Raw genomic sequence first — 21,236 nt, 5'->3', positions numbered from 1 at the left:
CTAGTATCTACTTAGCAAAAGGGTATGGGGCCTGGGGCTTTCTTGTTTCTTAAGCAGGTCATCAAAGACTCTTGATTCAATCAAAGACTCCTAATTGAAACAAAGGCAAGACTCATCAAAGCACTTGATTACCTCAGTGCTGAGAAATACTCCTAAAGAAAAAACAAAATCAAAAAGTCCCACTGCTTGCCATCACAGGGCAATAGGAGTTTGGCTGTGACAAAGAAGATAGATATTGGATATAGGCATGAGTAAATGGAACAGTCCTTAAGGACTTTTGTTTGTTTGTTTGTTTTTAAAGGATAAGGAAAACTTGGGTGTGTTTGTAGGTAGAAGATGAGGAGAAAAGGTAAGAAGAGATTAAAAAATTAGAGAGCTGATGTTTCTGAAGGGGGCAGCTGCTAGGGATGGGATCAAGGCTGGCTTTGGTAAGGAGCAAGGTTACCTTTTCATCATAGCCTAGAGAAGAAGAGAGAATAGAGGATGATGTAAAATAGTGTAGAAGAGGGAATTAATGAATGCCTGTTTTCTCAGTAATATATAGGCAAGGTACACTATGGAGAAAGAGGGGAGAGGGTGCTGTGGGAGGCTTAAGGGGACAAAAAAGATTTTGAACACCTGTTTTGGGCAGTGTAATAATCAGAGAGGAATAAAAGGATCATTTTGCTGGCCCATTCAAGATAATCAATTATGTTACCAGTATTTCAAACATCCATGATCACATCAATGGAATCCTCCCTCCATTGACTTATATCCCAACTTTTCTGGAACTTAGTATATATTCTCTGAACAGCATTGCTGTGTCTAAAAACTTTGTCACCTTGTGGTTAACCAGGTTATGAACCTCTGGATTTAGCAAGGCTAATTCTTGGACAATGCACATGGACACCATCAATAAGCTCGTACTTGAAGTGTTTCCAGGTTGGTAAAACCACTATTGAGAGTTCACAGAACTCAGGTACAACCTTTGTAAACCCAAGGTCACCTCTGTGCCACAGCAAGACATTAGAGTTGGGCATTAGTAGAGGAGATGGTTGGTTGTTGTTCTTCATTCTCGAAGAGGACCAAAATGACATCACTATGTTGGAGTCAAGGTACATGAAGACCCTACCACAGGTAAGGCACAAATAGTCCACATGAACATTCGGGATGGAGGTGTTTCTAAATTTGTGCATCACACAGTTTTTTTTGAGCTACTGCAATTCTGCTTTACTTATAGAGCACAGTGCCTTCTTCGATGTGGGCACACCATGGTGGATGGTCCTTTGCCAGTGTCTCCCATGCCTCATAATCAATCCCAACGTTTTTCACAGAGACCTTGAGAGTGTCCTTGTATCACTTCTTCTGAGCTCCATATGAGCACTTGTCTTACATGAGTTCTCCATAAAATAGTCTTTTAGGCAAACATATGTTTGGCATTTGAATAATGTGGCCTGCCTGCTGGAGTTGTGCTCTCTGCAGTACAATTTGAATGGTTGGCAGGTCAGCTCAAGAAAGGACCTCAGGGTCCAGTACCTTATCCTGCCAGGTGATCTTCATAATCTTCCTAACACAACTTAAACGGAGTGATTCATTTTTCTGGCATGGCACTGGTATATTGTCCGGGTTTCACGGGCATACAACGAGGCCAGCACAACAGCTCTGTAGACCTCCAGTTTGGTAGGCAACCTAATACCTCTTTTCTCCCACACTTTCTTATGGAGCCTCCCAAACACTGAGCTAGCTCTGGCAATGCATGTGTCAACCTCCTTGTCTACGTGTACATTCCCGGAAAGTGTATTGCCAAGGTAAGTGACCTTTCCGATAGTTCCATGGTATGGTGCTGGCTGGTGGGGAGCTTGTGTTTTCTTGGTGTTGTCAGGCCAAAATTAGTGCAAACTAAGAAGACACTTACATACATATGTATGCACAGGTAAATGTTTAACATGTGCTTCTCTGGTTTAATCTTTGTTATTAACATTTTTTCCATCATTTTCTTAAACCCAGACAAAGCAACAAAACAACCAAACTCTGATTTGTTGCATTTGCTGATTTCTGAAGTGTAAATACACTGAGCATCAAGGTGGTGCAGTGGATAGAGTGCCATCCTTGAGTCAGGAAGGCTCATTTTCCTGAGTTTAAATCTGGCCTAGCTGCGTGATCCTGAGCAAGTCATTTAATCCTGTTTGCCTTAGTTTCCTAATCTGTAAAATGAGCTGGAGAAGGCCATGGCAAACCACTCCAGTATCTTCGTCAAGAAAACCCCAAGTGCGGTCGCAAAGGGTTGGTTACAACTGAACAACAAAAATTCACTGAAAATTTCATAATTGTTCCTCCAGACCCAGTTTGATCTGGCTCCATTACACTACTATATGAATGTCACCTGTAGTCCCTCTCCTCCTTCAAACTTGCACCAAAAGTAACATCCAGGACAGCCCTTAAAAACAGGCTTTATGCTTATGTTTCTGGGTTTTAAGTATAGTGCTTCCTGCATGCTGGGAATGCTCTGAAGCCAAGCTTCATAATCTTATATTTCTGTCATAGACCCTGTTGGTACTCTTCTGAAACCTAAGGACCCCTTCTTGGAATAATGCTTTTTTTAATGCATAGCATAAAATGCATAGGATTACAAGTGAAACCAGTTATGTGAAATAACAGCTATCAAAATTTAAACATATATACACATACCTACCCCAAATTCACAGACCCCAGGTTGAATGCCCCTTGGTTAGATGAACTCTTATAGTTTCTTCCAGTCTTATGTTTCTTCTAGAATTTAGTAAAAAAAAAAAAGTCCTGCCTTTGTTAGGACCTTACTTAACCAAACCCCTAACCTCTTCCCCCACTATTTATCTACTCCCCCCAATGGTTCTTTCTCTTCTATCTAAAAATATATTTAGGTTTCTCATAGGCTAAAAAACTAACCTCCCATTCACCATCTTATCTACTCCTTTCTTTCTTTATTTCTTTTTTTTCTCCTTTTGCAGGGGGAAAGGCCGGGCAAATGGGTTTAAGTGACTTGCTCAAAGTCACACAGCTGGTAAGTGTGTCAAGTGTCTTAGGTCACATTTGAACTCAGGTCCTCCTGACTCCAGGGCCGGTGCTTTACTCACTGTGCCACCTAGCTGCCCCTACCCCCTTATTTCTTTCCTCTCTTTCACCCCTGGACTTGGTGAACTTGTGAAAAGAATTCTGGGTTTGGAATCATTAGACCTTATGTCATATCCTGACTTAATTATTTATTCACTGTGTGACCTTGGATAAACCACTTAAATTTGGGTCTTTGTTTCCTAATCTGTAGAATGCTGATGGTGATGATAGCTCGATGGTACAGTTAATGCAGCACTAGACCTGGAGTCAGGAAGACCTGAATTCCACTCTAACCTCAGATACTTCCTAGCTGTGTGATCCTGGGTAAGATGTTTCACCTCTGCCTCAGTTTCCCCATTTGCAGATTGGGGACAACAATATCACCCACCTCCTAGGTTAGATATGAGGATGAAATGAGATAGTATTTGTAAAGCGTTTTGCAAGCCTTGAGGCTACAGAAATGCTTGCTGTTAATCTGTAAAATGAGGGGGGCTAAGCCTGAGACTCTCTAAGAGTTCTTTCAGCTCTACATCTATGATCTTTTAAGAGTAGCCTATATTCATTCACTGCCTGTAGTTCTCTTATGCCACCCCTCCCCTATTCCCATCCACCCCCAAGTTGAGCCTAAGATTAAAAAAAGGTTTAAGTTGGGCATTGTTGGGGGTGTCTCATAGAAGAGCTCTCCAGTAATTTGGGGCCAGGTGGAGGCAGCAGTGAGCTGCCTCAAATTCACCCCCGAAGGTAAATTCAGTCTTGGCGTGGCACCGATGGGAGAGGGCCCGAGATTGCCCCTGCGGCTGCAGGAGTGGGCAGGCGGAGAAGGATGTGTAGGAATCTAAACTGTTCGTTCCGGGGAGTGTAGGGGTGGGGGTCGGAATGAAAACTGTTAGAACAGGGAAACGGCCCAAGTCACCAAGGCTGAGAGCTGGGAGTCACACAGGAGAGAAGTCTGGATAAGCGGATCAGGAGGAAAAGATGGGGACTGGACAAGGTGAGTCCGAGGAAGAGGGGAAAGGCGTGGTCAACAGTAGTATTCTGTTCCCCCACTCTGTGGTATAGAGCGTGCTCATCGAGTTTGGTTTTTGCGTTTATCTCCAGTGCCCAGGACAGTGCCTGGCACTAAGCAGGAGATGAATAATGCCTTATTGATTCATTGATAAAGAGCCGGGGGACCCGGGTTCGAATCTCAGCTCTGCTTATTTACAGGATGTGACCTTAGGCAAAATTGCTTCGAATCTGGGGTTCCTTGTCTATACAATGAAGGGGTGGACTTGATGGGTCCCTTCCAGGTCTAAAACTATCCTTTGGTCCTCAGGATCCTCACTGGACTTCTTCCCTAGAGAGTAACACCTCATACCTGACCATTCCTTGGCACCTCTTCAACATCTGACATTGTTCGCCATCCCTAACTTCTTGGTCATCTGTCCTCTCTTGTCCATGGAAGCTACCATACTCTCCTGGTTCTCTTCCTACCTCTCTGGCCACTCTTCCTCCTCTTTTTACGACTATGCCTCCGCCTATGACTTAGATATCAGGATCTGCTTCCAAAGTTTTGTCCTTACCCCTCTACTTTTTCCTCTAGCAATCTCACCCACCTCCTTGGCTTCAAATATCTCCTCTGTGAGGATAATCCCCTGACAGAAAATTGTTAATATAAGGACAGAAATTGTTAATACCAAATGTAATGTTACCTGTCACTCCCTAAATGACTAGCAACGTCGCAATGTCAGTAGCATTCCTATCTCTAAAGATAATGAAATTAGGTTGAGCTGAATCAGACCTTAAGTCCCATCCTGAGACCTTGCCTTGTGGGGAACTGGGCTCCAGCTGGATCTAGGCCTCCGATGTCCTTGCCCCCTTCCACTGGAATCCATGGCACGAAAGGCAAAGCAGCCAGAATGAAGAGGTTTTCCTTGTCCGGATTGCCAACAAGCACTGGGGTCTTTTAACCAGGCTTGCTACCTCCTCCCCATCTCCTAAAACTATAAAAACTTTATCATGGGTCTCTTTGTTTGGGAAATCCACTGGACATCCCCCTGCATGGCAGGTTGGCTACTCTGTTATTTCAATTAAAGACACTTTGTTCCTTTACTCCTGGCTCGGACTTATTTCAGGACTTGACACCCAAAATCTACCTCGAGTTTGGCTGCTGCCTCCTTTACTGACCTATATTTCCAGCTACGCAGCTAACATATATACTTGGATATCTTATCAGCATTTAGAATATAATATATCCCAATCTGATCCATTCGTCCTCCCCGCCCCCCGCCAGAATCTCCTTCTCCCTCTGACTTTCTTTTTTCTTGGTGATCTGGTGGAAAGCAATCAGATCATTGAAGGGATTTGATACCATGCCGTTGTTTTATATTACTGTAGAGTGGATATGACTTTATAGGTAATTTAAAGTTATTTTAATATATTCCTGTTATATGTGTATCTCTTAGTCTAATCTCAGATCCTTAAAAATGAACATAGCACTCTTTATAATTTGGATCTTAAAAGGAAATTGTGGCATACTAGATAGAGTATTCACTTTAGAGGCCAGGAACTTAAATTCTGATTTTAAATTCTTCCTCTTTATGTCCCTGGACGAGTCATTTAATCTCTATGTCCATCAGACTACAGGTCACTGTGATCCATTGGTGAAGGGAGTTCCCACACTAAGAGTTTCCTAAGCCGTCGATCCTTTGTATATGTAAATTGGACTTGGTGACTATATTGCAAATAACTTGCCCTCTAAATTTATGAATAGTGTTTCTCATGTTCTCATAACAGCACTCTGCCTCCACCCACCACCCACCCCCTCCATGAGATTGGTAGCACGAGTATTAGCCCATTTTACAGATGAGAAAGTAGTGAGCTGTCTGTGGTCACTTGGCTCAAGCATGCCAAAGTCTGAAATTGTGACTGGGTCCTCGCTTTTTTCCAAATCTAGTGTTTTTACTACTATATCTTGCTGAGGAATAGTTCTGCTTTTCTTCAAGAAGGTCAGAGAGGGCAGACCTCACTGAAAGCTGATTGTGTCTATGGAATGATATGGAGATTAAAGATTTATTATCACATCCCTCTCAGGTGTGGTAGGGTCTGGATCATCTAAAAATATCTTCTGTGTGAGTCATAGATTTAGAACTGAAGGGACCCCAGAGGTATCTAGCAGGTCGGCTCATTGTACAGATAAGAAAACAGAGACAGAGGAAAAGGACTTGTCTTACACAAGGCACAGCTAGGTGACGCCATAGTGCACAGAGCACCAGGTCTGCATTGAGGAAAACTCCTCTTCCTGAGTTCAAATCCAGCCTCAGACACTTAACTAGCTGGTGACCCTGGGCAAGTCACTTAACCCTGTTCGCCACAGTTTCCTCAACTGTGAAATGAGATGAAGAAGGAAATGGCAAACCATTCCGGTGTTTTTGACAAGAAAACTCCAAATAGGGTCATGAAGAGTAGGACGTGACTGAAAAAAAAACTGAAATGTCCAAATGCCCCCAATAGGGGCAGCTAGCTAGAGCGCTGGGCCTGGTGTCAGGAAGACCTAAGTTCAAATCCGGTTTCAGACGCATACTAGCTGTGCGACCCTGGGCAAGTCATTTAACTCCCATTTGCCTCAGTTTCCCCATCTGTAAGATGAGCTGGAGAAGGAAATGTCAAACCATTCCAGTATCTTTGCCAAGAAAACCCCAAATGGCGGTCACAAAGAGTCAGATATGACCGAAACTACTAAATGAAGACAACAGGTGCTAAATGGAGAGTGAGGATTCCAATGGGTTGTTCCGACTCCAAATTCAGCTCCCTGTTCCACGATATCTCTCATTTGGAATGTGCCTCCCATTAGAACGTGGATATGAAGATGGGGATTTCTGATGTCTGGGGAATTTCAATCATCTCAAAGTAAAGAAATTACATGAGAAGGCAGCCTTTGCTCACAAAAAGCGATATGGTTGTGGAGTTGGAAGAGAGGTAGGTGGGACACTTGGAGCCAATCATACGACATCCCGACACTATCTCTGCACGTGTATAACCCATTATAAAATTGCTTGCTGTCTTGGGGAAAGGAGAAAAAATTGGAACTCAAAACTGGAAAAAAAATAAAATGCTATTTACAAAAAAAAAAAATTCCGTGACCTCACAAGTTTGTTGCAAAGGAAGCACTTTGCAAATCTCAAAGCACTATAGAATGATGTTGTTTATTCAGATTTGGCAAAGTTGACCTCCTGACCTCATGTGTAACAACTTTCAGGTAATCCAGATCCATGACTCAATCTGTGCTGGTTGATTTCAGTTTTGCCCTCCCGCAGACCTTTGGTGGAACAGGCAGGGGCCCACCTGTTTGGATATCTACAGCTTCTCTGTGTACAAAAGAAGTAAGAGGGAGCTGAGATGGCAAAAGAGATGGAGTCGCATTTGCCGAATGTCAAAATGAGTATTTACGAAGAGTTAAATGTTGTCAAGTAATTGGAAAGGGAAAAAAGGGACCTGTGATTTTGCTGGGGCAGGGAATGATTTATTTAGCACCTACTACGTGCCGAGTGCTTTACAAATACGTCGTCTAAGCCTCACAACAACTCTGGGAGGTAAGTGTAATTATTACCTGCGTCGTGATAATAGTAATAAGCAGAGGCCCAGCAATCTGGTGCCACCTGGTGGTCTTTATGGGGGACTACCGGATGCGGAATGCATGTAGATTGGCACCTTCTTTGCGATTTATAGGCTGAGCTGCCCAGGGCACTGAGAGTTGAGGTCATTTGGCTCCGGTCATACAGGCCCTAAGTGTCAAAGGCAGAAATGGAACACATTTCCCTAGATCTGAGGCAGGCTCTCCGTACATTACGTCACAGCGCCTCCAAAAAGTAGATATTTGTTAGTAAAGCCAGAGGTGGATGATTAGAGGTTAATTTTGAATTGACCTGACCTCGGTGACTGAAAACAGTTTTCTCCTGTTTACACGGGTGGAGCTGTCTCCTTCGTTCTAACTGGATTTTTTTTTTTTTTGCATTCAATTCAACTCCCTCTCCTAACTCTTTTTATATTCTTCATGGATGATAGCCTTGTTTTATATGTAGAAACTGACATAATATGCTTCAGGTCAATCCGAAAGCTCCCTCAGGACAAGGCTAATAAAGATGGAAATGTTCACTCATGGAATGGAAAGCGTTTGGGGATAATTTAATAAAGGCACAATGAGCAATCACGTTAGAGTATGTTTTGAAAAATATGCATTGAAAAATAAACACCAATCTGGGAAAGATAATAGGCCCTGACCACCTGTGCCAACCACTCTTAAAACAAAAAAAGCAAGTTTAGAGGAAGGGAGCCCTGAGCTAGGACACCCAGTGCCATCGTGTCTAGTTTAAAGCTGGGGGGTGGAGGGGGGCAGGGAGGAAAAAAAGCCTCTTTCATACCACGCGCTCTTGCAGCACATTGACAAGGAGAGCTTTTTTCCATAGGGAAGCCCAGCAAAATGAGGACCACATGTGCCTGAGGGCTGACGCCCGGAGTGAGGGAATGGGGATGTGCCGGCCGCTCAGAGGGACTCCGTGCAGAGAAAGACACGCTGTTCAGATGCTTCGTGGTGGGGTCGGTGCTGGAGTCTCCAGTGGGTTGATTTGTGGCCAGCAGTGACCTGGGAGATGTGATCCGCAGGGCAGCCAGCCGCCAGTGTCCACAGCCCCGAGGCCTCCTCTGACCCGAGCCGCTGAGTTGCTTCTCTACCCATTCACATCTCCCCCCACCGTCCCACCCCCACCCCTCTCACTCTCCAAAGTTACAAACTGTGAGTTTCCTTCCTGATAAACCTCCAAGGCCCTCTCACTGATTGGCCTCAGTTTGAGCAAAGGACGTGACATCATCGGCTTCTCTCCCTGGGTGTCCTGAGGTCTTTCTGGGCTTGGGCCAGCCCCCCAGCCAGCCGGGGGAGGTGGGAGGGAGCCTCGGACCCAGGTGCTCAGGTTACGGCTGCTGCTGCTGGCACTCAGTCCCAGACGCTGCAGAGGCTGTGTGCTCCACAGATGAGTCACACGCCTGGGTGCCCAGTGGCGGGGAGCATGGAATTTGAACTCTCCTGAGCCGCTGGAGGGGAGCCCTGCCCTGCTCCCGGCCGGGCCGAGCCCCATGGCTAGCCAAGGAGGCGGCGGGAGCCCCGGCAAGCCCCAGGGCTGGGGAGGCCAGCCCCCTCTGCAGGCCTCTGCAAACCCACTGATGAGTGGTGAGTAACCCTGAACCAGGCAGGGGAGGTTTGTGCCTCGGTGGAGCCTGGGGTTGGAGTGGTTGGACTGATTCTGAAGCAGGGCACGTCTAGGTACAGCTTCCAAGAAGTGCATGCTCCCTAAGGCAGCGACCGCTTGTTCTCAGCTGGACAGACGTGCAGAGTTGACTGGCACTGGTAGACGGATTTTTCTCATCTGGGAATTATTTTATTAATGACATTGCAAATCCAGGCTCCACACATGCATACGTATGTGAATGTAATGTGTATTTATAAATATGTGCATGCATGTGTACACACATGTACATGCTCACATACATGCCCAAATACACTCACATATATATCACACGTGTGTGTTCATCCACACCTCTGTATATATACATGCACACACATAGACGCATTTGTGTATATGTATGTAAGCAGCACAGTACACATTTGTGTGTACATGTACACTATGCACATATGTGTTACACATATATACATGTGTCTGTGTGTTGGGGGGAGAGAGAGAGGGAGAAAGAGTTAGAGAGAACTGGATCGTGGAGAGGCAGAAATCACGGAAAGCAGCTAGGAGTCTGGTTTTGGTATCTATCTATGGCATATATGCGTATATTCATGTATGCATGTGTGTATGTTTACGTGTGTGTATATGCACACATGTATACACACACCAGACTCCTCCTTGGTTTCCATACACACATGTGAAAACATCAGCTTGCGTTTTCAGATTGTTTGCATCAGAGACAGGCTTCTCTGAAGCTTCTAGTTTTGGTGGGAAAAGTGCATGGACTTCAGAGTCCCCAAGACAGCGTCTGGCTGAGGGTGGAGAACGTTTTCAATCAGATGGTTCTCCGACAAAGGTCTTGATCCCTTCATACGCAGCAGGGCCCTGTAGACAGCAGGTTCTCCAGTAAAACGCTTGATGTTCAAATGTTAGATGGAGGCTGACTGTTATTTAAAGAGAAAAAGGGAAAAAAAATAGATTGTCCAATAAATTCATGCTCTCTAAATCAGTGACTTTTGTTTTTTAACTGTACATAGAGGCATAGCTGACTTGCATTGCAAGAGAGATTTTTCTCATCTGGGAATTACTTTATGAAATTGCATGTTCAGGTTCTCTCTGTCTGTCTGTCTCTGTCTTTCTATAGACACTATATGTGTGTGTGTGTGTGTATTTATAAAATATATATGTGTATGTATGTATGCATGTATGTGTCTCTAGATACATCTATAGATAAACATACATACACATGTGCATGTATATATGTGTCTCTACACACACACGTATATATTTGTGTGTATGTGTATACGTATACACACATGTTGTTTATCAGTCGTTTTCGGTCACGTCCGACTCCTTGTGACTGCATTTGGAGTCTTCTTGGAAAAGATTCTGGAGTGGTTTTGCCGTTTCCTTCTCCAGCTCATTTTACAGACGAGGAAACTGAGGCAAACAGGGCTAAGTGACTTGCGCGGTGTCGTATAGATCTAGTGAGTATCTGAGACCAGATTTGAACTCAAGAAGATGAGTCTTTCTGATTCCAGGCCTAGAACTCTATCCACAGTGTCACCTAGCAAACCTCCCCTCCCCCCCATTCACACACACACACATGTTTGTGTATACATAAATCAAACACATATACATGTATATCTATAGAGAAACATATATATGCATACAAACACATATATGACTATGTGCCTGTTTATATAGAGACACACATATAGACACGTAGAGAAAGACACATGTAAACACTATATATAGACACACATACACACATATATTTAAACACTGTGTATATAGACACATATACGCATACATAAACATATATATACACACATATATAAACGTTGTGTATATAGAGACATATGCCATATATAAACATTGTGTGTCTATATATATATAGACACACACATATACATATAGACACGCACATATGTAAACACTATATTTAGACACATGCACGCATGTATATAGACACATGCATGGAGATACATATAAACATGCACATACACACATATATACATGTGTGTATATATATATATATATATATATATATGTATATATATATATATATATATATATATATATATATATATATATATATATATATATATATATATATATATATATATATATATATACACGCACACACATATACACACTTATAAAGACACAAACACACACATATAAGGTGTTCCTAAAGTCTGGACACATAGGCAAAAATGCATGTTTTCAAGAAATGAAATGAATGAAAATTTCAACATTTTATTTAACTGGAATAGTAACAAATAACATCTTCAATATGATTTCCATCGTTTGTGATGTAAAGGTTGCTCCGCTTTGCAAGATTCACGTGAACTCGATGCAATAACCCCACGTTGCCGTCAATTTTAGCACATTCACTCTTTATGTGTTCAATCAAGTGTGTTGCATCTGCGATTTTCACTGAGTACACCTTCTCCTTTAGCATACCCCAGAAAAAGGGGGCTATGGCCTGTTAATATTCCAAATATTTCAAAATATGCATTTTTGCCTATGTGTCCAGACTTTAGGGACACCCTCTATATAAAGTGTATATATGGTGAGAGAGACATACACACATATATAAAGATGCACATAGATTCACACACGTGGAAAGACATATATAAACATACATACACACGTGCTTTTGTAAATATGTACATCTGCATGTAGATACACATGTATGTGAGTGGGACTGCGGCGGGGGGGAGGGGGGAGGATGTATCTTGTGGGCTGGACACCGGGGGCCTTTTGTGTGTGTGGCCCCAAGGAACCAGGGCCCTCACTGGCACAGGCCCCCAGGGCAGGCAGGCAGAGACTGGCTCATCAGCTGCTGCCTGATGACTCTGTAAAAAACAAGGCACTGCATCAAAGAGATTATTTCATTCAGCACTCTGTGTTGCCAGTCTGTATTTGCCTTGGGTCAGTACACAAACGAGGCAGTTTTGCTTTATGGGTCTGCCCTCAGGAGGACACAGCATCCCAGGTTCACCGGCAGTGTGGGTCCCTCCACCCGTCCCCTGCTCTAGGGCAGGTGGTCTCTGCCCTCAAGGAGATTCAAGTGCCCTTGAGGAGAGAAGACCTGAGGAGAGAGGACTGATGTTCTGGAAACAACAGCAGAACATTTTTTTTAAAGGTCATGTTAAAAAATTCCGAATTGAGTCATACAGCATCGTGGGCCTTGAGGGGAGATTGTTGAGGGCTGTAGGAAGAGGCTGGGGAAGAGTCAAGGATTGCAGAACCTAATCTGTGTCCTGAATGATGGGATACGAATGATAGGATTTGAAAAGGAAAAGAGAGGAAGGCATTCTAGGCATGAATGAAGGAGTGAAGACAAGAGATGATCATTGAATGTTTCTCAGATAGTTAGGGAACCCACCCGGCTACAACGGAGGGCGTTTCTGAGGAGTGGGAAAGCAGTTTAGAGGGTTAGGGCAGAGCCAGGTAGCGAAAGGCCTTGAAATGATGGCCTTGAGATGAGGTAGGAAGGAAGTAGGGAGCGTGGTGAAGATTTTCAAGGAGGAGAGCAATCATGATGAAAGACACACAGACATATGACACATGTAAGATACATAGATCATGACTTGGGAGGATGATCAGACGAAGGGCAGGCTAGGGAATGAACTGGCCGGTGGGGAGCCAGGAATCATGGAAGCCGTAAGGAGGCTGTTCAGTTCACCAATCCACCTAATATTTATCTTCAAGGTGAAGGGCAATGTGGTATAGTAGATAGAAAACTGACCCTGGGGCCGAGAAGACCCGGGTTCTCATTCTGCCTCTGAAACACGCTGACTTGTGTGACCCTGGTCAGATCAGTTACTCCCCTAATGCTCCCGGTGCCAACTATGGCTGCACATCTCAGAGAAGGTGCTTACTTGTTACTGCAAAGGAAGCAGCATCTCTCTCCAGCTCCCTGTACTGATAAAATCACAGATCTGGCCAGAAATTAAGGCAAGCAAACAAAAATGTGCATAGAGTCACGGATGTAGAGCTGGAAAGGCCATCTAGTCCAATTCCCTCATCTTATAAATGAGGAAATGGAATCCTGGGGAGGTTATGAGGTCAAAGCGGGGATTTGAACCCAGGTTCTCTGACTCAAGCCACTGAACTTCTCTGCGTCCCTCAATATACTGTGCTATTCACCAGGGATACGAAGATGAGAAAGAACACCCTTGGGGTCAGGCAGAGTGGACAGAGATGGTCAAAAGTCCCTTCTAAGCAGCCAGGTGTAAGATAATAGACTGGAACTAGGGAGAATCAGGGTCAGATAGAGATATTTCAAAACAAAAGTGTTCAAGATGTGGTGTCTGTATGTGGAGAAGGAAAGGGAAGAATGAACAAAATATTAATCTAAGATCTCAAGCCTGTATATGTTAAACCTGGGAACTAGGGTGCCACTGACAGAAGCAGAGATGTTTTAAAGGGGTGCAAGTTTGGGGTGAGGGCTGCAGAGAGCGAGATAATGAGTTAATCTGAGGACATATTAAGCTTGATAGTCATATGGAAATCTAAAGACAATCAACCTACCTCTGTTAGCCTCAATCTGCCTTCCCTTCTCGCACTCTATGGTTCAGCCCAACTAGCCTTCCTGCCTCTCCATCTCCATTTGCACACCTTTCACTTGCCTGGAATGCATTTCTACCTCATCTCTGCCCCTTGTTTGTGTCAAAACTGCCCTTGACATCTTCTACATGAAGCCTTTTTCAGCTACTAGCATCCTTCCCTCAAAAATTTGCCTTACGATTATTTTCTATAGACTTATTTAATTTTTTTTCAGGGGTGGGGAAGGCAATGGGGTTAAGTGACTTGGCTAGAGTCACACAGCTAATAAGTATCTGAGGTTGGATTTGAACTCAGGTCCTCCTGACTTCTGGGCTGGTGTTCTATCCACTGCCCCACCTAGCTGTCTCACATAGAATTATTTACGTTGTCTTTCCTGATAGAGTGTAAACTTCTCGAAGGTAAAGACTACTTTACTTTGGTCTTAGTATTCTCAGAGTTTAGCTCAGTGTCTAGCATATAATAAAGCTCTTAATAAATGCATGTGATTTGATTGACAATTTGGAGAGGTGGGGCTGGAGTTCGGGGACTTGTATAGACCTGTGGCTAGAGCTGAAGTCACAAAAGTAGATAAGATCTCCAAAGGAGGCCCCATGTCCTCTAGTACACAGAGCCAAAGGACTAGGGCTCCTCAAATGTCCACAGGGGAAGAAGATCATGAGAACTGAGACAAGCTTGTTTGTTCAATCAGCTTTCAGTCCTGTCCAACTCTTCTTGACTCCGTGTGGGGTTTTCTTGACAAAGACACTGGAGGTGTTTGCCATTTCCTTTTCCAGATCATCTTACAGATGAGGAAACTGAGGCAAACTGGGTTAAGTGACTTGCCCAGAGTCACACAGCTAGTAAGTGTCTCACGATGGGTTCTTGAATCTTCTGGACTCCAGGCCTGGCACTCTATCTGTTCATTAAGAGGATGGATTAGGTGGCTTGTAAAGTCTTCTCCAGCTCCAAGTCATTGATAGGGAGACAGTTCAGACTCTTTCAGATTAGAAAACTAAGGCAGGTAAAGGTCATACAGTTAGTTGACGGCATAACCAGATGAGTGGAGCAGCTAGGTGGTGCCGTGGGATAGAGCCCTGGGCTTGGAACGAGGAAAACTCGTTTTACTAAGTTCAAATGTGGCCTCAGACACTTATTAGCTGTGTGACCCCGGGCAAGTCACTTAACTCTGTTTGCCTTAGTTCCCTCATGTACAGAATGAGCTGGAGAAGGAAATGGCAAACCACTCCAATATCTTTGCCAAGAAACCCCCAAACGTGGTCATGCTGACTCAGACACGACTGAACAACAAACAGCCAGGCGAATGAACTATTCCAGGGTTTTTTCCACTTGGTAACCATACTGCTGTCCACATAGATGAAGTTAGTCTGAGATTTAAGATGCTGTGACTTCTGGCTGGTGTGTGTGTGTGTGGGGGGGTGTGTGTGAGAGATGTGGGTGAAGTAAAGTTCCAGCATCATTTGTAACACATAGATAAAGACCTTCTCCACATACGAATAACATCTACCTTTTTGGAGAATAAAGCCAGCAGAAGAGGGATTGCAGAAAAAATGGTGTTCTGCTTTCATTCTGGGGAAAATACTCTTCTTAACTCAAGGGAAGGGTCAGCTTGCCTGTTGGATAAGGATGGTATTTACTTCATTAGGAAAAAAAATACAGATTTTGAACTCAGAGGACCAGGGTTTGACTTCCAGTTTTTCTGCCTACCCTTTCTGGGGGTCAGCTTTCCAATCTGGGAAATGAATGGGCCAGCCCAGGTGACCTTTAGGTTACTTTGTGCTCTAACGCTATGGTTTAGCTTTTCCCTTTCCTGTCTTTACCCTGCACCCTGCTCTCCCACCCCTCCCCCCACCCCAAATACCCTTCACCCTTGCTAATTGGAATACAACTAGGTCCATTTTCGGTATGATTCCAATGGAATTTTTCCATTGGAATCCTTCCATCGACACACACCGTTGAAACAAACCTCTCCGTTTCTAAGAACAAGGAGACCGTTGATCCCCTTCTCCCCCTCTCCCCACTCCCTAGCAGACGAATGCATTGTTTTTATATCTCACTTTGTAACAAATTCTCCGGTATTTTGAGAAAGTCATCTGATACCACGTGTTACATAATCATCAAACAACTTTAAAAATAATATATCGGTATCCTTTAAGTCCTTTATACTTTTCTAGAGTGTTTCTCCTCTCTCCCCTGCTCAGAGAGCTGTGACACAGAATATAAAGAGGAGAAAAACACTTCTGGAAAAGTAATCAATAAATATTTTAAAGCACCTTCAGTGTGCCAAGCAGGGCAACTAGGTGGGGCTATATGGACAGAGTGCCCGGCTTGGAAGACTAATCCTCCTGGGTTCAGATCTAGCCTCAGAGGCTTATTAACTGTGTGACCCTGGGCAAATCATTCACAACCCTGTTTGCCTGAGTTTTCTCATCTATAAAATGAGCTGAAGAAGGAAATGGTAAGCCCACTCCAGTATCTTTTCCAGGAAAACTCCAGATGGGGTCACAAAGAGTCGAACATGACTGAAATGACTGAACAATGACACGTGCCAGGCATTGTACTAAGCAGCGGAGATACAGAGGCGGCAAAAGACAGGCTCTCCCCTCAAGGAGCTCTATTGCAAAATTCTGACATTATACCCAATATTCCACACTCAGAATCCCCAGCCTCTGCAAAGAAACGAAGGTGGGGCCTTCTCAAATCTCTTCTTTGGGGCCAAGCCTGGCCCATAATTTCAGAGAATTTGGGTTCTATTGTTTTGCTGCTTTGTTGGAGTCATCATATGAAATACGCGCTTGCTTATTTAAATTTGCATCAGTTCACGTCTTCCCATGCTTCTCTGAATCCACCATATTCGTTGTTTCTTTTTTCACGGTATTTCAGCTACGTTCATGTACTGCAATTTATTTAACCGACCCCAAATCAATAGGTATTTACTTTGTATCTAAGCTTCTGCATCATCATGTCTCTGATTATTGGTAATTGGGAGGATTCTTTCATGACTGTAAATTGCTTTCAGTTCTTCTTTTGAAGACTCCTTGGTCGTATTCTTCTACTGCATAATAAATTTTGATCATAAATATTTCTGTTAGTTGTAAATATATATGTGAGTATGTACATGTATACATATATGTTTGTATATGTGTATGTGCATGTATGTATGTCGGTCTATCTTTCTGTCTCTCTTGGTAGCCTTATCAGCAATATTGATACAGGTATCTGATCTGGTTTTCTTCTGTTTTGGTAACATGACTTTTTAATAATCATTTTGCTTATACATTTTGAGGTTGTTATGGCATGTGGTGAAAATACTAAACATAATTTCCACCAGACTGTTTTCTAGTTTTCCCAGCATTCTTTTCAAATAGGGAGTTTTTTTTCCTTAGGGATTTTGTTTCTGGGTTCATCGTATGCTGGGTCACTAAGTTCAATTATTTCTGATTTTGCTCTGTTTAGCCTGTTCTGATGCTCTTCTTTTCAATTTTTTTTAACCTGTATGCAGTGTTGTTGTTACTGTTCAGTTGCTGCAGACTTGTCTGACTCTTGGTGACCCCATTTGAAGTTTTTTTTTTTTGGCAAAGATATTATATTGGTTTGCCACTTCCTTCTTCAGCTCATTTTACAGATGAGGAAACTGAGGCAAACAGAGTTAAGTGACCTGCTCAGGGTCATACAGCTAGGAAGTGTCTAAGGGCAGATTTGAATTCAGGAAGGTGATTCTTTCTGACTCCAGGCCTGTGTGCTCTATCCACCGCACTACCTAGCTGCCCCTTTAGGTATTTATTTTTATCATATTAAAATATTTATTTATGTTTAATTCTATTGATGTACCGTTTTCTCTTCTTTCATCTTTGCCTGGTTTAGTAATTAAGGCTGTATTCTTCTCATAAAAGCAGTTCAGTAGAATGCTTTCTTTCTCAATTTTTTTGAATAATTGGTAAGAAAGAAAAAAAGGAAGAAAGAAAGGAAAAGGGAGAAAGAGAAGAAAGTGAAAGAGAAAGAAGAGAGGAGAGAGAATGATATTGTTTTTCTTTAAAAGTCTGATAGACTCCTGTATATCTACCTGAATTCCTCCCCCCACTGCCTCCTCCCCCGCCTCCTGGTTAATAGTTTCCTTATGACAATTACCTTTTATGAAACTGGATTATTTAAGATCTCTATTTGGTATTCTGTTAATTTGGGAATTGTATATTCTAGGTAATTTTCTATTTCTTTTGAATTCTCGGTATCATTGGCACATAATTATAATAGGTTCTGATAATTCTTTTTATTTGTTCTGGGTTTGTTGTGATTTTACCTTGTTCATTTTAATTTTGTTCATTTGATCTTCCTCTTCTTTTTAATCAGCTCACCTAAACATTTATCAACATTGTTAGCCTTTTCAAAAAAAAAAAACAGCTCTTAATTTTGTCAGTACAGGTTTCTAATTTATGTCTCCTCTAATTGTGAAGATTTCCTTTTCTATGCTTATTTTGGTTTTACTTATTTGTTGGTTTTCTAATTTTAAAATTTACATATTCAGTTAATTAATCCTCACTTTTTCTATTTTGTTAACTTATGTTTTTAGGGATATAATTTTTCCTCTGAGGACTGCTTTAGCTGTATCCCAGAAATTTTGGTATGTTGTCTCATCATTATTATTGTCCTTCACATAGTTATTTTAATTTCTATGATTTGTTCTTTGATCTTCTCATTGTTCGGACTTTCATTGTTAAGTCTCCACTTAGGTCTATGTCTTTTACTTGGACTTTCTATACTGATTGCTATTTTTTTATTGCATTAAAGTCAGTAAAGGATGCATATTTAGTATATCGTTTTTACATTTATAATTTTTTTTGTGCCAAGCAAATGGTCTATTTTTGTAAATGTACTGTGTGTTGCTGAGAAATATGTACATCTTTAATATTCTCATTCAGAAGATGTTATAAATATTTTAGTCTAAAATTATCACAATGTAGTTCCATTTTTCCTTTTTATTAACCTTTGCTAGATTTGCCCAGCTCTGAGCAAATAACAGTAGTCTCTTACTATTTTAGTATTAATAGGTGTTTTTGTAATGCAGTTAACTTTTCCATTATGTATAATGCTATTTGGTGCATATGTATAATATTGATATTGGTTATATTTTGCCTTTAAGTATAATTTGCTTGTTTGTCTCCATTGATACCATGGATTTTTATTTTTCCTTTGTCTGCTAGCATGTTTGCAACTCCTGCTTTTTTGGATTCACCTGATACATGGTAAATTTTATTCCAGCTTCTCATTTTGGTTCTATGTGTTTTTGCTTTTTAGATGTCCTTCTTGTAAACAACAGATTGTAGAGTTTTGTTTGTTTATCCTTTCTACCACTCTCTTTCATTTTGTTGGCTCAATTAGTCCATTTATACATAAAGTTAAGAGAGTTAGATCTGTGTTGTTCTCAGTTTGTTTCTCTAATATTTAGTTGTTTTTATTCCCTTCTTTCAAGTTAACATTTTGTCTTTGTGATTAGTTTTGCTTAAATTAATTTGATGTAACTTTTCCTGAAGCCTTTCTTCTCCCTCACTTTTTTCACTTCCATTTGCCCACCCTCTTCCTTATTTGGGTTTTTTTTACTTATGTTAAAGATTTATTTTTCTTTTTTAAAATTTATTTTATTACCTTTTTCTTTCCTTATTTTATCTCTTTTCTCTCCCCTGTTGCTCAGAATTTCTCTTCCTTTTTGGCAACTTCATATGTTTGTTACTTTTCTGTGCCAAAAAAGTTTTTTTTTCTATTCTGAAATTTTATTTCTTGGAACAAATGAATACACTGGGAAGCAAATGAGGAAGAAGGTTGGGAACCCATACAAAAGTGGAGGGAAGGAATAAGGAAGAATGTCACCAAATAAATCTTATTATCATCTGAACCAAACAAAGGAGATTTGTGTTTAACCACATATGCAAACACATAAAAATAAAGTATGTATACATATACATACACATATATGTGCAGGTAAAGCATATACACATATGTACAAACATAAAAAGTTTGGTATAGTATATTAAACTCAACAGGGTAACAGGCAGGAATAGGGAAAATGGACAGAGGGGCTTAAAAGGGAGGGAAGAAATGAGAAGGCAGTAATTACACAAAAAACAAATATGAATTTTGGAGGATTGATCATAAAGGGAAGACAATGGAGAGAAAGAGAGTGAAAGAAAAAGTGAAAAAAGAAGGAGAAAGGAAGGAAGGAGGGAATGAAAATGTCAAAGAGAAAGAGGAAAGGTAAAGGAGAAAGAAAAAGACACAGAGAAGAAAGAAAATGAGAGGAGAGAGAAAGAAAGAAAAAAGAGGAGAGGAAAGAGAGAAAGAGAAAAAAGAGGAGAAGAGAGAGAGTAGAGAGAAAGAAAAAAGGAGAAGAGAGGAAAGATTAGAGAGAGAGAGAGAAAAAAAAAGAAAAGAAAGAAAGAGAAAAGAGAAAGGAGAGATAAAGAAAGGAAGAAAAAAGGAAGGAAGGAAGGAAGGAAAAAAGAAAGTAGGAACTAGCGATTGAAATCTGGCTAAGGGTTAAAGAGGATCACTAATGTTGATCACATTCCCTGTCTTCCTCTACCTTCTCCTTCTTTGTAAAGAGGGGGCAGGGAACAAAAGGAATAAAATAATGGAGGGAAGTACACAATTAGCAATCATAGCACTGAATATGAACCCCACAAATAAAATGGAAAAAAGATAACAGTATGGATTAGAAAGCAGAATGCAATAAGATCATGTTTACAAGAAACACACAAATTAGGCAGTGTTGATGTGAAGGGCAAGAGCAGAATTCATTATTCTTCAGTTGAACTCAAAAAAGAAATAGCAATTACTATCTTTGACAAAGTAAGATTAAAAATAGACATCGTTAAAATAGATAGGGAAATTACATTACACCTTAAGGTATAGATACTGAAGTAATATCAAAACTATATCTATCTATCTATCTACAGCTATCTATCTATCTATATATTGTGGTATGTTTATTTATATACACATATAGATATGTATTGTATATACATACACCAAATGTCATAGAATATAAAGAAGCTTAAATTACAATACAATACAATAAATTACAATAAAGAAGCTTGAATTACAAGGAGAAATAGACAGTGAAACTGGTAGGGACCTCAGTAGCTAACATTATATAGTACTTACTATGTGCCAGGTACTATGTAAAACACTAAATTATTATCTCATTTGAGCCTTACAACAATCCTGGGAGGTAGATGCTATTCTTATTCTCATTTTGCATATGAGGAAACTGGGGCAAACAGACTTTAAGTGACTACGCAGGGTCACACAGCTAATAAGTATCTGAAACCAGATTTGAACTCAAGTCTTCTTGATTTCAGGCTGAGCATTCAACCCACTGCATCACCTAGC

At 41.5% G+C, this 21,236-nt stretch overlaps 1 protein-coding gene across 3 annotated transcripts in view; it reads left to right on the top strand.

Annotated features, from left to right (window-relative positions):
* The first annotated feature begins 8,967 nt into the window (after positions 1–8,967).
* ASB9 (ankyrin repeat and SOCS box containing 9) overlaps positions 8,968–21,236 on the top strand; it is a 56,154-nt gene continuing 43,885 nt past the window's right edge. For all 3 annotated transcript variants that reach the window (XM_036742863.1, XM_036742860.1, XM_036742861.1), the window contains exon 1: positions 8,968–9,271. In XM_036742863.1, the coding sequence (XP_036598758.1) occupies positions 9,178–9,271 (94 nt within the window). In that variant the 5' untranslated portion in view covers positions 8,968–9,177. The remainder of the gene's footprint in view (positions 9,272–21,236) is intronic.

The sequence above is a fragment of the Trichosurus vulpecula genome, chromosome 2 (assembly GCF_011100635.1).
Source record: "Trichosurus vulpecula isolate mTriVul1 chromosome 2, mTriVul1.pri, whole genome shotgun sequence".
Lineage (NCBI taxonomy): Eukaryota > Metazoa > Chordata > Mammalia > Diprotodontia > Phalangeridae > Trichosurus > Trichosurus vulpecula.
The sequence above is the reverse complement of the archived record's forward strand: the minus strand, read 5'-3'. Positions and strand labels throughout refer to the sequence as shown.